Source organism: Elephantulus edwardii, unplaced genomic scaffold, assembly GCF_000299155.1.
Source record: "Elephantulus edwardii isolate Elephantulus edwardi_28Jun2011 unplaced genomic scaffold, EleEdw1.0 scaffold00446, whole genome shotgun sequence".
Lineage (NCBI taxonomy): Eukaryota > Metazoa > Chordata > Mammalia > Macroscelidea > Macroscelididae > Elephantulus > Elephantulus edwardii.
In genome coordinates, this window is record NW_006400196.1 from 302,439 (window position 1) to 318,087 (window position 15,649).

The following is a 15,649-nucleotide window of genomic DNA, read 5'->3' on the forward strand; positions in this document are numbered from 1 at the left end:
ATTGAGATTGTTAACAACTTTAGTCTGCTTGGCTCCACGGTCAACACTCTTGGCACCAGTAGCCAGGAAATTAAAAAAAGTATTGCAATGGGAAAGTCTGCTGTTAGGGACCTCTCCAGGGTACTGAAGAGCAATGGTGTCACTCTGAAGACTAAGGTGTGTCTGATACTGGCTATGGTCTTTGCAATCACTTGTTATGCATCAGGGAGTTGGACAATGACTAGGGAGGATAGAAGGAGAATTGATGCCTTTGAGCTGTGGTGCTGGAGAAGAGTACTGAATGTACCATGGACTGCTATGAAAACAGATTTAACCCTGGAAAGGATTAAAGCAGGCTGCTCCTGGGAGACAATGATTCTGGGGCTTTGTCTGACATACTTTGGACATGTAAGGAGGGACAGGTCTTTGGAGAGGGATGGCACAAGAGGGGAAGGCCCTCTGAGGTGGATTGATTCAGTGACTGGGGTAATCGGGCGGGATGGATGTGTCAGAGACAGTGCAATTGGCACAGGATAGAGCAGGGTTTAGGGCTGTTGTCCATAGGGTCACTCAGCTCGATAGCACATAACAACAACAACATTATGGTTATCACAGAGTCCAGAGTTAAGGTTGCATAGTGGAGTGCACTGGGGGTGGGGGAAGATTGTATACCAGTGAAGGAGTTTCTCTTTTGCTTTTTGAAGAGAGGAGCGAACTGGGGTGGAGGGCAGGAAGAAAAGTGCAACAGTGAATGAATAGAAATCCAAAATATCGAAATGTTCATTAAAATTAATAAAAATTAAAAAGCCATCATATTTAAGTAATTGTTCCACAAGGCACTAAAATTAGAGTTGAGATTATCTACAGTAAGAAACAAATTACCTGTTAGATCTGATAATGGGGATTCTTTTTAGTTTGTTCAAAAAAATTAACATGTTTTAATAAAAGTATATTTTTGGTTAATTTTCTAAAATTAATGCTAGTGAATCTGAACATGAAATCATCGTCCATTTTTATTTTAGCTTTCACAAAATTTATATTTACTTATTTAGGAGAGGAAAAACCCAGGATGAGATGGGTTGACTCTGGAGAAATGGGATTGGGTATAATGAGATTGGCTCAGAATAAAGCACATTTCAGAGCTAATGTGCACAGACAGGGTCGCTATGAGTTGCAGGCAACTCAATGGCACATAACAACCACATTAGCGACATTATCCTTCTGAAAACTTATTTTTTAAAAAGAGGTGTGTGTGGGTGTGTACCATCAAATCGTATCTGACTGGTACAAGAAGAGATTGTCCCGCCTCCAGCCGAGCATCTGGTGGATTCAAACGGCATACCTCTGGGATTGCAATGCAGCTTTTCTCCAGTAAGCCACCAGAGTTCCTTTGAAAGCTTTTTTTTTTTTTTTAAATGAGATTGAACTACATAAAAGTATTTTTGTAGATGGAAGTGATTGAATTGCAGCCATTTCATATGGCTCAAGTTAATGCTTATTCATCATGCACTAGCATCTAACACAGAATTATATAGATCATATTTATATAATTTGAGGTAACAATTGTTACTTCAGTGAATAATTACTGGGCATGTATTAAACGGTGGTGTGGCGAACAAGCCAAATAAAGCCCTTGCCTTTTATAGTTTATATTCTAGTCAGGAGAGTTAGACAAGATGATACCTTTTTAAAAATATAATTAGTATTTGCCAATGAGTAATGACTTTTGAAAGCTTAATTTTTGAAATTTTAGTGTGTATATGTGTGTATACCATCAAAACTGATCTGATTGGTTCAGGAGGAGATTGCCCCTCTTTCTCCAGCAGAGCATCTGGTGGATTGGAACCGTGAAAGCTTAATTTTTTTTAATGTAAATTTTGAAATTCTGTGAAATATCCACTCAGCAAAATGTTCAGATTTAAAGTTCTCTAATGTTTTGCTTATAAGGGAAGAAAAAAAATCAACTATACTTTTGTTTGTAAAATTATGCAAAATGCAACTTTTTAGTAATCCATTTAGGAGTACTAACAATTTATATATTTGTTGAAAATAGCAGTATCAGAGATAATTTTCTACTAAAATAGAAGTCAGAAGAATGCTTAATTCTGTTTCCATGATTAGCATCTTTCTGAAAGTGATTGGATCTTTTGAAAATTCAGTCAGTTGTTTTGCCAAATGAGATTAATATCTTTTTCCTCCTAATAGGACAGTTTTTAAGATTTTTTTATTAACCTTAATTCTTTCTAGAAAATGAAGATGATAATAGTATCAATATCTGGGGTTATTTGAGGATTTTGTGTATTGTGCAGGTAAAGAATTTCGAATCCAGAATTAAGGTTGCATAGTCAAGTGCAACCTCGGGGCAGGGGGGATTGTATACCAATGAAGGAGTTCATCTTTTGCTTTTCAAAGAGAGCAGCGAACTAGGGAAGGGGGGGTGTTAGAGAGAAAAGTGCAACAAGGAATGAATGAAAATCCAAAATCTCTGTAAATGTTCATTAAAATTAATAACATTTTAAAAAAGAACTTAGAATAGTGTCTAGTTAAGAGCATTGAACACATTTCCTAAAATAAGGTAATTTATGGAGCATCTTAACCACATTCCAATCACTGAGCTAAAGCACTTGCATGTATTTTCTGATTTAATCCTTGTAACAGCTCTGTGAGATAGGCTCTCTCATTATCCTCATTTTACAGATGAAGTTGAGAAATAAAAAGATTAAGACACTTTCTCAAAGTTACTTTGCTAACAATGGAGTTGTACACAGGTTAGAACCAAGACTTGGCAATTCCAAAGTCATGAGTTTTTAATCATTATATCCTAATATTAGGGTTTACTGTTCAGGGTGATATGTGGTTTTTTAAAATGTAATTTTGAAAATGTTGCTTATGTTGTAAAATCTAGTAGTGTTAGGGAGCTCTGGTATCCTAGGGGCAAGAAGCAGCACTGCAATCTGAAGGCGTGTGCTTTGAACTCACCAGATGCTCTGCTGGAGAAGGACAGTTTCCTCCTGTGCCAGTCATATCGGACTGATGGTACACAAAAAGAAAGAAAGAAAAAAATCTAATAGTATTGATGAAATGTAATTTTAACTAAGTTGTAAATTCCCCTACTACCATTTGTGTGGTTCTGAACAAGAGTACACATTGTGATCCACATATATTTTTAATTGTAATCAGTCGACCTAACTTAAATGTTTTCTTTTAATTTGACAAATACATCTTTATTAGGACTTGGAAGGTCTTCTCTAAATAGAGAATTCTCTGATTTCATGACATTCTATTACAAAATCTGTCATACAGGAAGAGTTGTCCCTTTTCTCTTTGCACCTCAGATTTGTTCTTCACCATGGTATTAGTTTAGAAACTATGGTGTGCCTGGTTCAAACCACAATCTTTGTAATCACCTGCTATGCATCTGCGAGCTGGACAATGACAAATGATGACAAGAGTTGATGATGCTTTTGAGCTGTGGTGGTAATATCCCATTGAATATCCCATTGCCAAAAGAGCATACAGATACATCGTGGAGAAAATGCAACCACAGTGCTCCTTAGAGGCAAGGAGGGTGAAGCTTCATCTCAGCATTTGTTGGACATGTTCAGAGAAGCTTTTCCTTGGAAAGGGATATCATGCTTGGAATGCTGGAGGTGGAGGGCCAGCAAAGGAGAGGAAGACCTTCAACCTGATAGACTGATACACTGTCTGCAGCAATGGACTCAAAATGTGTCGAGGTTGCTAGGGATAGAGCAGGATAGGGCAGAGTTCAGATCTCTTGTTCATAGGGCCGCTATGAGTCATGTGGTCGCTATGAGTCATGTTCAACAGCACCCAACAACAACATAAAGATCCTGGAGCCTGTATGTGTGAACTCCCCACCTCATATGTCTAAGTGTATTCTGTTGATTTAGTTCACCTACGTGATCAGAGGCCCGACCAAGCCCTCCAATTAGACCTGGAGCTGTTTGGGTATCAGAAGCATGTCTAGAAGAGGGGCATGGGCTCCTTTTGGGTACACTGTCATCATGAATGCTTACTCTGTGGGGAGGGACATAAGTGGTAGAAGGCTAAGTGGGGGTTTAGCGCTGGGGCTTCTGTACAGATAGAAGAACAAGATTGCGTCTATATATAAAGTACTCTTTGAAATGCCATTTCTCTCCAGCAGTAGTGGCAAGAAGCTGCACTGCAATCCCAGAGGATCACGGTTCGAATCCACCAGATGCTCTGCCGGAGAAGGAGGCGCAATATCCTCCTGTACCAGTCAGATCTGATTTGACGGTTACACGCACACAAAATAATAAAAAAAAAAGAAAACTCCCTAGAGAGTCAGCTATGAGTTAGTTCCTATTTGACAACACATAACAACATCATCAACATTTTTGTAAAATTACACAAATAATTAAAAAAAATAAATTCAAATAAACAGTCACTTGATAAAGAATTTAAAATAGGTCCAAAAGGAATATATGGCTAATATAGCAATATATTAACATAATAGTATATTTAAAGCAACAGTCTGGAACAAGAAGTGCATTGCAAAGTGGACTGAGGGAGGAGGAGTGAAGAAAATGTGCAACAATGAATGAATTTAAAAAAAGAGAATTTAATCTGCAGAATAGTAATAAATGAAAGGTAGATGTCCTCTCATTCTTAATGTTTTTTATAATTTTTATCTGTGATTCTTGCTATAGAAAAATTTGTTGTTACTGATTCCTTGGAGTTGATTTTTAGTCATGGTGACGCAGTATGTTCAGATGATGACACTTTTGATCTTAAATGCCATTGAGTTACCTTACTCATAGTGATCCTGTGAATAGCAGATCTGAATCTTTCTCTATCCTGCCCCATCATCATGATCTCTGTCATGCTCAAGCCCATTGTAGTCATCACATGTCAATCCATCTTGCTGAGGATCTTTCTCTCTTTTGCTGACCTTACTTAACCTCTCTTAACATGATATTTCTTTCTTCAGGGACTGGTTATGAGACAAAGTCTCACCATCCTTACCTCTAAGGATGGACTTCCTCCAAGACAGATTTGATTGTCCTTTTGACAGTCCATGGATAATCACAACTAATCACCAACACAATTAACTGGCGTCAGTTCTTTGTTCCTTCATATTCATCATCCATCTTTGAGATGTGTAGGAAGCAATTGAAAATACAGGGCTTTAATCAGGATACTTTAGTGTTTAGGCTCTTTTGAACTTTGGAAAAGCCCTTGACAGCAGCTTTCTCCAGTGCCAGTACGTCTGTTGATTTCTTGACTGCTGCTACCATGGGTAGGATTATGGATCCTAGTAAAATGACATTTTTGACAACTTCAGTCTTTTCTCCATCTGTCATAATGTTGCCTATCGGTCCAGTGGTGAGGGATTTATGTAACAGAAATTCAGACTATCATGATAGATCAGATGAATCTGGGCTGGAGAAGGGAATACTAGAAAGATGTTTACTTGTGTTTTATTGTTTAGGCAAAGGCATTTGACTATGTGCCGCATAACATTTTATGGTTAATATTGAAAAGAATGGGAATCGAAGAACACTATATTGTACTCATGGGAAACTTGTACCTAGACCAAGAAGCAGTTGCTCAAACAGATCAGGGAAACATTTTATAGTTTAAAATCCAGAAAGGTGTGTTTCAGGGATGTATCTTTTCTCCCTATGTATTCAGTGTATATTTTGAGCAACTCATTAGAGAAGCTGAACATTTTTAAGAAGAATGTGGCATCAGATTAGAGGAAGAATCAACAACCTTGCTTATGAGAAGCAAGAAAGACTTGAAACACTTGCTACAGAAAATCAAAGACTACATCCTTGATTTATTATTATTATTATTTATATTATTATTTGTATTAATTACCTCGCAACATAAAGAACACAAGGATCTTCATCACTAGACCAAAAGGCCACATCATGACAGATAAAAAAAAAAAGACTGACATTGGCAAGGATTTCATTTTACTGGAATCCATAATCAATACCTTTGGTAGCAGCAATCAAAAAAATTAAAAGATGTTTTGCATTGGGAAAATGTGCTGTAAAGAATCTCTCTTTAAAAAAAAAAAAAGAACCTCTCTTTAACTTTTAAAGAACAAGTATGTGTTGTGAAAAACAGTGTTTTGTTGTGATGTGCCATCGAGTCGCTTGCAACTCATAGCGACCCTATGTACAACAGCCCTAAACTCCACTCTGTCCTGTGCCAGTCGCACTGTCTCTGACGCTCCCATCCCAATTATCCCAGTCACTGAATCAATCCACCTCATAGAGGGCCTTCCTCTCCTGCACTGTCCCTCCACCCTCCCAAGCATGATGTCCCTCTCCAAGGACCGGCCTCTCCTCACAACATGTCCAAAGTATGTTAGACGGAGCCTCAGAATCCTTGCCTCCAAGGAGCCACCCGGTTTAATCCTTTCCAGGAAAAATCTGTTTGTTTTCCTAGCAGTCCATGGTATTCTCAATACTCTTCTCCAGCACCACAGCTCAAAGGCATCAGTTCTCCTTCTATCCTCCCTGGTCACTGTCCAACTCTCTGATGCATAACAAGTGATTGTGAAGACCATAGCCTGTATCAGACACACCTTAGTCTCCAGAGAGACACCATTGCTCTTCAGTACTTTAGAGAGGTCCCTAACAGCAGACTTTCCCATGGCAATGCGCCTTTTAATTTCCTGGCTGCTGGTGCCAAGACTGTTGACTATGGAGCCAAGCAAACTAAAAGCTGTGTACAATCCCAATCTCTTCACCATCCATCCTGATGCTGCCAATTGGTCCAGTGGTGAGAATCTTTGTCTTCTTGACATTGAGCCTCAATCGATATTGTAGGCTGCAGTCCTTGACACTCTGCAGCAGGCGCTTCAGGTCCTCTTCAGTTTTCAGCAAGCAGGGTTGTGTCATCCGCATAATGCAGATTGCTGATAAATCGTCCACCAATCTTGACCCCACATTTCTCCTCATATAGAGCCCCACCTCCCGGAAAATCTGTTCTGCATATAGGTTGAAAATGTATGGAGATAGGATGCATCCCTGGCATACACCCTTCCCAATTTTGAACCATGCAGTGTTCCCTTGCTCTGTTCTGACGACTGCCTCCTGGTCCAAGTATAAGTTTCGCATTAGAATGATCAAGTGTTCTGGGATTCACATTCTTCTCAGAGTCAGCCACAGTTTGTTATGATCTACACAGTCAAATGCCTTTACATAGTCAATGAAACACAGATAGACATTCCTCTGGTATTCCCTGCTTTCAGCCAAGATCCATCTAACATCAGCTACAATATCTCTAGTACCACGACCCCTTCTAAACCCAGCCTGGACTTCTGGTAGTTCTCTGTTGATGTGCTGTTCCAGTCGTTTTTGGATAATCTTCAGTAAAAGTGTATACGAACAGTGTATACGAACTTTTTAAATAAACCAGTATAAAATAAATTTTTTTAAAAAGAGCAAGTATTCCAGTTTAAGGAGTACGGTGATCCAACCTATGGTATTCTAAACTTTTCCTGGAATTTGGACAATGAATAAGGAATATAGATGCCTTTGAATTGTGATGTTGGAGAAGAGTATTGAATATTCCATGGACTACCAAAAGAACAGACAAACCTGTCTTAGAGGAAGTGCAACCCAAAATGCTCTTTAGAGGCAGAGATTCCTTGGGTATATTTTTTAGGAGGAGTCAATCCTTGCAGAGAAACATCATGCTGAAAAGGGGAGTTTTTATGTACTCTTAAGTCAAAATAGACTGAGAGCTGACCCTCCAGCAGTTTTTCAGAGGCTGTAACAGGAGGGGAGTGCCCATCTTTTTCCTGCTTAGCAGCTGGTACATTTGAACTGCCCACTTTGTTTTTGGAAATTTCAGAAGTTTCGTTTTAATTTCAAGGTATTAACAGATAAATGTTTAACAGTTAAATCAAGGATCATGTTTGTAAAGATATTAATCTGAAGGAATCAAAAGAACTGAATGTAAAGGTAAAGAGAAAACGATAATATCATTTAATAAACATTTCCCTGTAGGAGAACTGGTTTCTTCTGTCTTCTCTCAGAATGAGAAGGGCTGTGAATGAATCCAGCAGGGATGACTTGTGCATCATGAAAGATAGTCTCTTGTAACTTGTTCCCTCTCTTTCTGTGTTTATTTGTATACAAAACACTTAAAAATCTTTCTGTTATGAGTTTGGATCACAGCATGCAGTAGAGTTACTATTTTTAAAACTATAAATTACTTGAAACCTTTTATGTTTTGGAAAAGTACTTTCTAAGACATAAGAAAATGTGTTGAAAACATCTAAAAAGACAGCATCTCAAGTTTTTCTGTGAAACCTTTTTAGTTTAGAGGTTCCTGGGTGTGTTGTGTTGATTGGTGGCAGGGGTCTGTTTGTTGTCTTTCTGGCAAATATGAGTGTGTAAGCTGTGGAGCTCTGGGATTCCATGAAAATCTTTATCTGAATTAAATGTATTCATGTATTGCTTTTCATTTTGTGCTCTTCATTCCTAGCTCTCGAGCTCATCCCCCGATAATTGCTGTAGGAAGTGATGACAGCAGTCCAAATGCAATGGCCAAGGTCCAGATATATGAATATAATGAAAATACAAGGTCAGTATGGCTTTAGTTTTTATTTTCAAGAGTTATTTGTTTGTATATTAGCTGTTTATACATTATTCGTTACATATTTATTGATTTTTTTCTATGATTCGCCAAGTTCTGATTCTTAAGAGTTGACCATGGATGGTTAAAATAAGGGACGGAAGGTAGAGGGGATTAAAATGAATAACTAGGTAAGTGAGGTGAAGGGAAAGGCCATGTACAATACAAGGTTGATCAGACAATGTAGTTAATTACATAAATTGACTAATTAGTGAGCTAATGAAATCCAATGTAAACTTTCACTCAAAAAAAGTCAAGAAATGGATATATAGATACTACTTGATTCACATATGAACCATCTTGAAGAGATTGAAAAAAAGGTGCTGAATTTTTTGAAGTTGAAGAATCAGAATGTTGAAAGTTTACCTCTAACAAGTTTGTGGGATCATGGAGGTTCACCCAGAAGACCTATAGGATTATTAGCCAGGTGAAGGACAGAAATGGTCCAATGGAAAAACTCCTTTTTTTCAAAGCTCATGGACAAAAGAGAACCAATATATGGGTTTGAAACATAGTATCTCAAAGAGAATGTGGTGAGAAAGATGGCGGCCACATTTCTGTGGGATCTAGTGGTCAGTGTTGATGTTATCTTAGAGTATTGTGACACTACTAGAAATAACAAGATCCAGTGGCTCTTCAGTAGTAAGGGGTGTATTGGGGAGGAACATAAGTGATGTAGGACTCAAGATTAAAATCTCCATGTGAGAGATTATGTTGGATTTGGAATAGTATATTGGAAGTAAGAGTGGAAGGAAAAGGAGAAATCCAAGACCAGTTTTAAGTAGTATCAGTAGGATCTGGTAATTAGTTAGATGTGGGAGTTGATGAAGAGGGAGGACTCAAGAATGATTTCCAAGTTTTTTATTTCATAGTTCATTATCATTTCTTGACATACTGTTGTTGTTTTTAATATTGTTTGTATACCATCAAGTCGGGCTGACTTATAGCTGGACCTTTAGCGGGTTTTCAGAGGCAGTAAATTGCACTGGAGTAGATTCCCTTCCTTCTCCCACTGAGCAATTGGTAGATTCAAACCACATGCTTTTTGGGTTGGCAGCTACTAGAACTCCTTTCTTAAGATATGTTGTTTTTATGTGCCATTGAGTCGCTTGCGACTCATAGTGACTATGTACAGCAACTCTGAACCCTGCTCTATCCTGAGCCAACCTTATTGTCTCTGACACAACAGCCCCTATTTCCCTTGTCACTGAGTCAATCCATCTCAACCAGGGTCTTCCTCTCTCGCACTGTCCCTCCACTCTCCCAGTCATGGTGTCCCCCACCAAGGACTGGTCCCTCCTTGCAACATGTCCAGAGTAAGTCAGACTGAGATTCAGAATCCCTGCCCTCAAGGAGCAGCCTGGTTTCACCCTCTCTAGGACAAACCTGTTTGTTCTCCTGACAGTCCATGGTATATTCTCTTGTCCAGCACCACTGCTCAAAGGCATCAATTCTCCTATCATCCATAGTTATTGTCCAGCTTTCTGATGCATAGCACATAATTGTAAAGACCAGGGCCTGGATCAGGTACATCTTAGTCTCCAGGCTTACATTGTTGCTAGCACTCTATAGAGGTCCCTAACAATGGACTTTCCCATGCAATTCATCTCTTGATTTCCTGGCTACTGGTGCCACAGAGCTCTAAAAAATTTGGGCAACATGTAGTTGTAGTGCCAGTTGAAGACATGGCTAATTTTGATGATGTTGCAATACATGTGTCGTCGGCCAAGGACAAAAAATAAAGAAGGAGATGAGACACCGAGAATGGAGGAAAAAGAAAACAGAGCTTAAAGGCAGAAGGCAAAAAGCTTGAAAACTGAAGCGCAACTTCCCTGTGACTTTATTGAAAATTGCCAGGGAGCAAATCACAAAGAGAATTCTATGCAAATGAAGCTAAGCTCTTTCTATTGAAAACCTTATGCTTGACTGGGGAGGGGTTAGCAAATACAATCCAGGAATTGTGAAAACGCTTGAAGGTCTGCCTTGGCGCTTGACCCCTGTGACCTGTCTCAGGGGAAATTCCAGCTTGTATTTACACCTCCCTCATATTTTGGTATAGCATTTAATTTATCGTTAATATTTAGTTGGAAATTTGGCTCCCCATATACATGTATCTGTAAAATGCCTGAGAGTGCTAAGTACTCTGTCTGAGGTACAGCCGATGTCTCATGAAAGCAAAGCACACTTCTGAAAGGCTTTATAGATAAGAGTCACAGTTTTGGGTCTAAGACTGATGCCACATTCCTCCTCGTAGAGCCCAGCCTCCCAGATGATCTGTTCTTCATATAGATTAAAAGCTGTGGAGATAAGACGCATCTCTGGCATACACGTTTCCTGATTTGAACTACGCAGTGTTTCCTTGCTCTGTTCTGACAACTGCCTCCTGGTCCGAGTATAGGTTTCACAGAAGCACAGTCAAATATTCTGGGATTCCCACAGTTTGATTTGATCTACACAGTCAAATGCCTTTGTATTGTCACTGAAACAGACATTCCTCTGGTACTCGCTGCTTTCAGCCAAGATCCTTCTAAGGTTGGCTGTGGTGTCCCTAATGCCATGGCTTCTTCCAAACCCCAGGCTGCACTTCTGGAAGTTCCCTACTGATGTGCTGTGCCAGAGAGGTGCTGCCTTTGAGTAAGAAGTACAGCTCCCTAAGGATGATCCCACTGGAGCCCCCATGCTTTAAGATAGTGTGAGTCAGTGAGTGAGCAGGTGTGTGTGTGTGTGTGTGTGTGAGAGACAGACAGACAGACAGAAGACTTGGTCTTCATAATGGTACAAATGATGTGCATTTTTTTCTGGATCTAGACACTCCTTAGGAGCCACAGTTAAAAGTTTTGTCTGCTGGTTGATTGCATGCAAAGCTGACTTGTAGCTGCTCTGCAATAAAGTTTGCTGTGCTCATTGAGGAAACCAGAGGTTTATTTGTGCTGCTAAACTGAACCTGGCCTTACACTTGTTTACTAGTCCCTGTATAAACTAATTGAGCAATGTGTTTTTTTAATCTGTCTTTGGACTGCTGGGCTAAACCTGTACTTGAATTGTGTGATATTCTTTGCCTTCCCCAATCCATTTCCTACTCCCCGAACCCATCTTACTAATAAACCTTACACTCTGAGTAAAGTCTGTAAATCAATTTATAATGAATATTAGAGACAGTGATTGGTAGAAATAGGTGCAGGAGCATGTGGGGTGGCATGTCTCATCATGGAGTTATTTGTATGGTCATTACTGGTGGGGAAAGCTTGTTCCCCTTTATGAAGTGGGTAAGAAGTCCGACTCGGCCTTCCCCACTTTGCATCTGCTCCTTTTACTACAAGTTTGATTAACACAGTGACTAACAATGGGCTTGAGCATATCCAAGATTATGAGGATGGAGCAGGATAGAACAAGGTTCAAGTCTGTTCATTAGGCTCCAAGTTGTACTAACAACAGCAATAACATTGAAATAAATAGGAAACTCTGGTGGTATAGTCCATAGGAAGTTATGCTGCTAATTCAAAGGCTGTACCTCTGGTGGTTTGAATCACTGGTGACTTCAGAAGAAAGATGAGAGATCACCTCCCTAGGCAACCTACTGAAGGGTCAACTATGAGTCAGTTCCAACTCTGAGCAATGTGTTTAAGAGACTATTGACATAAATATTTTATGTGAGCAGTGTGAAGAAAGACGGTTACGTGTATATGAGAATTTTAAATTTTTTATTAATTTTTTTTTTCACTAGAAAATATGCAAAAGCAGAAACCCTTATGACAGTCACTGATCCTGTACATGATATTGCATTTGCTCCAAATTTGGGAAGGTCATTCCATATTCTAGCTGTAGCAACCAAAGATGTACGGATTTTTACGTTAAAACCTATCCGGTGAGTTCTAGAAACAATTGCTACTTGGGAAATACTTTCTTATTTTGACTTATACTGAAAAAAGTAGATACAACTATGGTCTCAATACATTTTTTAAATGAACATGCTGCATATAGATAATCATGTTGGGGTGCAGAATTGAGAAAAGAGAGAATTATATTTTCTTAATTGTGTTTTGTTTGGGTTAATTTTAAGTGATTTTGAGGCTGTGCCTATAGCTAGTTTTCTTCTGATATACTTGGAAAAATGAGAGATAACAGTCAACTTAAAGACAATTAAACAATTAGACCTTGTTAATAATTTATTTAACTTTTATTACAGGAAAGAACTTAGTTCCTCTGGTGGACCAACAAAATTTGAAATCCATATAGTGGCTCAGTTTGATAATCATAATTCTCAAGTCTGGCGAGTAAGTTGGAATATTACAGGGACTGTACTAGCTTCATCAGGGGATGATGGCTGTGTAAGGTTGTGGAAAGGTAAGATATCAATAAAAAACCAATTGTTTTGTATGTCTGCTTTAGAATTTTCACTTAAAAATATATATGAAATTTTAAAATAATTTATCTTTATATATTTTTGTTGTGTGCCTTTGAATGAGAACCAATCCATAACTGACCCTACAGAGGCTATAAATCACACAGGAAGAGATTGCCCATTCTTTTCCGAAGAAGCAGCTAATGGATCTTTATATAACTATTTTGAATCTCCCTCATTTTACCTATTTCATAGCCATAATGACTACTTGAACTATTTTAAAAATTTCTGTGTGAAACAAAGCAACTTCTAAAAGATTTAAATAAGTATGCGCTATCTAAAATAAAAAGATAACATTTGCTTTGTAACTTGTGTGACTGCTGTACAAACTCAGCATAGAACTACAGATTTTTATTTTACTGAGTAATAGCTTAATCCAGCCAACCTGTACTAGTAGAAAATCTAGTAACATTTTTTTTTCTCTGCTACTCAAAAATTTAAAAAATTTGTAGTCACTAATTCCGAAATTAGGAAGCTCTGGTTGGTGTAGTCACTAGAGACTTGCATTCGTAACCCACTGTCAGCCATCCAAATCCACCAGGGTTCCTTGGAGGAAGATGGCCATTTACAGCCAGGGAAAGCTGCTAGAGAGTCAGCCATGAGGTAGAACTGACTGGACTAGCAGTGACAGTTTGTTACACGAGAACCCAGGCTGTTCCAGTTACAGCAGCTTGATTCAGTACTTTGCCATGGATGCTTAAATCTTTGGGTAGAAAGGTTCTTGGTTTATCATCCTGTGTTATCAGTAGGGTGTCATACTGAAGATTTCCAATTAAAGCAGTTTTAACTGGTTTGAACCCACTAGTTACTTTGTAGAAGGATGTGAAATGTTAGTACTCTATAGAGTATAGCCTTGGAACCCATATGAGTTGATTGAGCTCTGTCCTGTAAGGTCACTGTGAGTTGGATCAAGCTCAACAGAAGTGGGTTTTCGTTGTTTATACTGAGCAGTTACTGTTTCCAGAGAACATATTGGTTAAGCTTGAGGACCGTCCATGTTTTGCATACGCCTGTGTTGGAACCAGCTCAGACCTTATTTTATTGTTTCGCTCACTGCCCTGTGTGCAGTTCTGACTGCTGGTGACCCAGATCTTGTAGACTGTAAATCTTAAGGGAGGAGACTGTCCATCTTTCATGGAGTTCTTGTGGGTTTGAACCACGAGAGCTTTCTACTTTCCTTAAGGTCATTTTATTTCAAGTTATTTTCTGCATTTTCCTGCCACTGAGCTCCAACTCTGCCCCAACAGGGATTCTATTACTAGTGGTTAATTTTGTCCTTAAGAGAGTTAGGCTATGTTGGATAAGCCATTTACATCCTAAAGGTTTTAGTAACCTACAGTCATTTCCTAGGTTAGATGCTCCTACCTGAGTTATATTTTCATAACCAACACTTCTCTTTCTCTGTATATAAATGGCAATTGAAACTCATAATAAACACAAATTTTTTGTTTTTAATATTTTTTTATTTTATTTTATTATTTTTGTGTGTGTGTGCCGTCAAATCAGAGCTGACTGGTACAGGAGGAGATTGCCCCTCCTTCCCCGGCAGAGCATCTGGTGGATTCGAACCGTGCACCTCTGGGATTCTAGTTGCAGCTTCTTGCCACTAGGCCACCAGAGCTCCCCAATAAACACAAATTTTAACCAGATATTAACCTGTTGATGTGATAGCTTAGGTATGCTAATGTCTGTCTTGTAAAAAAATGGGAAATTTTAGTTATTGTCTTAAAATTCTTTAGAAAGAATTTTTAATACTGAGGTGATATTTAATTAAAAAATCTTCCTGTTTGTTTTTTTTAAAAGCAATGATTTTTTTTAATACATTTGATCTTTGTAGTTGTTTTTATCATTTTAAATAAAGCTCCCTTAGCCATCTTGTACTTGCAAATCAGTTCAAATGTCTCATATTTGGCATATTGATTAAGTTATGTAAAATCTAACTCTGGAAAGACAGAGGGTTTTTAATCAAATTACACAACAACAGCTGAACTCTCCACTTGAGGTAAAACAAACAAACAAACAAAAAAACAAAGAACAACAACAAAAACCCTCAAAAAAATACAGAATACAGTTAACAATTCAAAACATGACTTAGGGGAAATCATAAGCTTGGGTAAATTCTCAAAGAACACATAAATAACATACATATTTTTTTGTTGCTATGCGTCCTCAAAAATCTTCCTGAATGAAATTCAACCAGTATTTATTCAATTAAAATAAATGTTCTTTCTTTTTTTGTAAAATTTATTATTAATTTCAATGAAAATTTACAGACTTTGGATATCCATTCATTCATTGTTGCTTTTCTCCCCTCCCAGTCCTTTCCCCTAGTATACTACCATCTTGGAAAAGTAAAACAAAAATTCTTTCATTGTTTTACGGTCCCTCCCCCCAGGTCCACTCCACTATACAGCCTTCGCTCTGGACTCCTGTCATGACAAAAATACCTAATAACATAACCCACTTAAACAGTTTTCTCCCTCATCTGTTTCAATGCAGTATGCGTTATTGAACCCATCTTTCTCAGTCTTCCCCCCAACCCCAATGTCAGTCCTGTTTTACAACAGTGGCACCATGCAGTATTTGTCCTTTTGTGACTGAGATACTTCACTCAGCATAATGTCC

At 38.4% G+C, this 15,649-nt stretch overlaps 1 protein-coding gene across 1 annotated transcript in view; it reads left to right on the forward strand.

The window, feature by feature from the left end:
* The first annotated feature begins 8,372 nt into the window (after nucleotides 1-8,372).
* Nucleotides 8,373-15,649, forward strand: part of LOC102876601 (nucleoporin SEH1-like) — a 16,567-nt gene continuing 9,290 nt past the window's right edge. Inside the window, exons 1-4 of the mRNA XM_006902755.1 lie at nucleotides 8,373-8,380; nucleotides 8,473-8,571; nucleotides 12,347-12,487; nucleotides 12,809-12,966. Coding sequence (XP_006902817.1) covers nucleotides 8,373-8,380; nucleotides 8,473-8,571; nucleotides 12,347-12,487; nucleotides 12,809-12,966 — 406 coding nt within the window. The remainder of the gene's footprint in view (nucleotides 8,381-8,472; nucleotides 8,572-12,346; nucleotides 12,488-12,808; nucleotides 12,967-15,649) is intronic.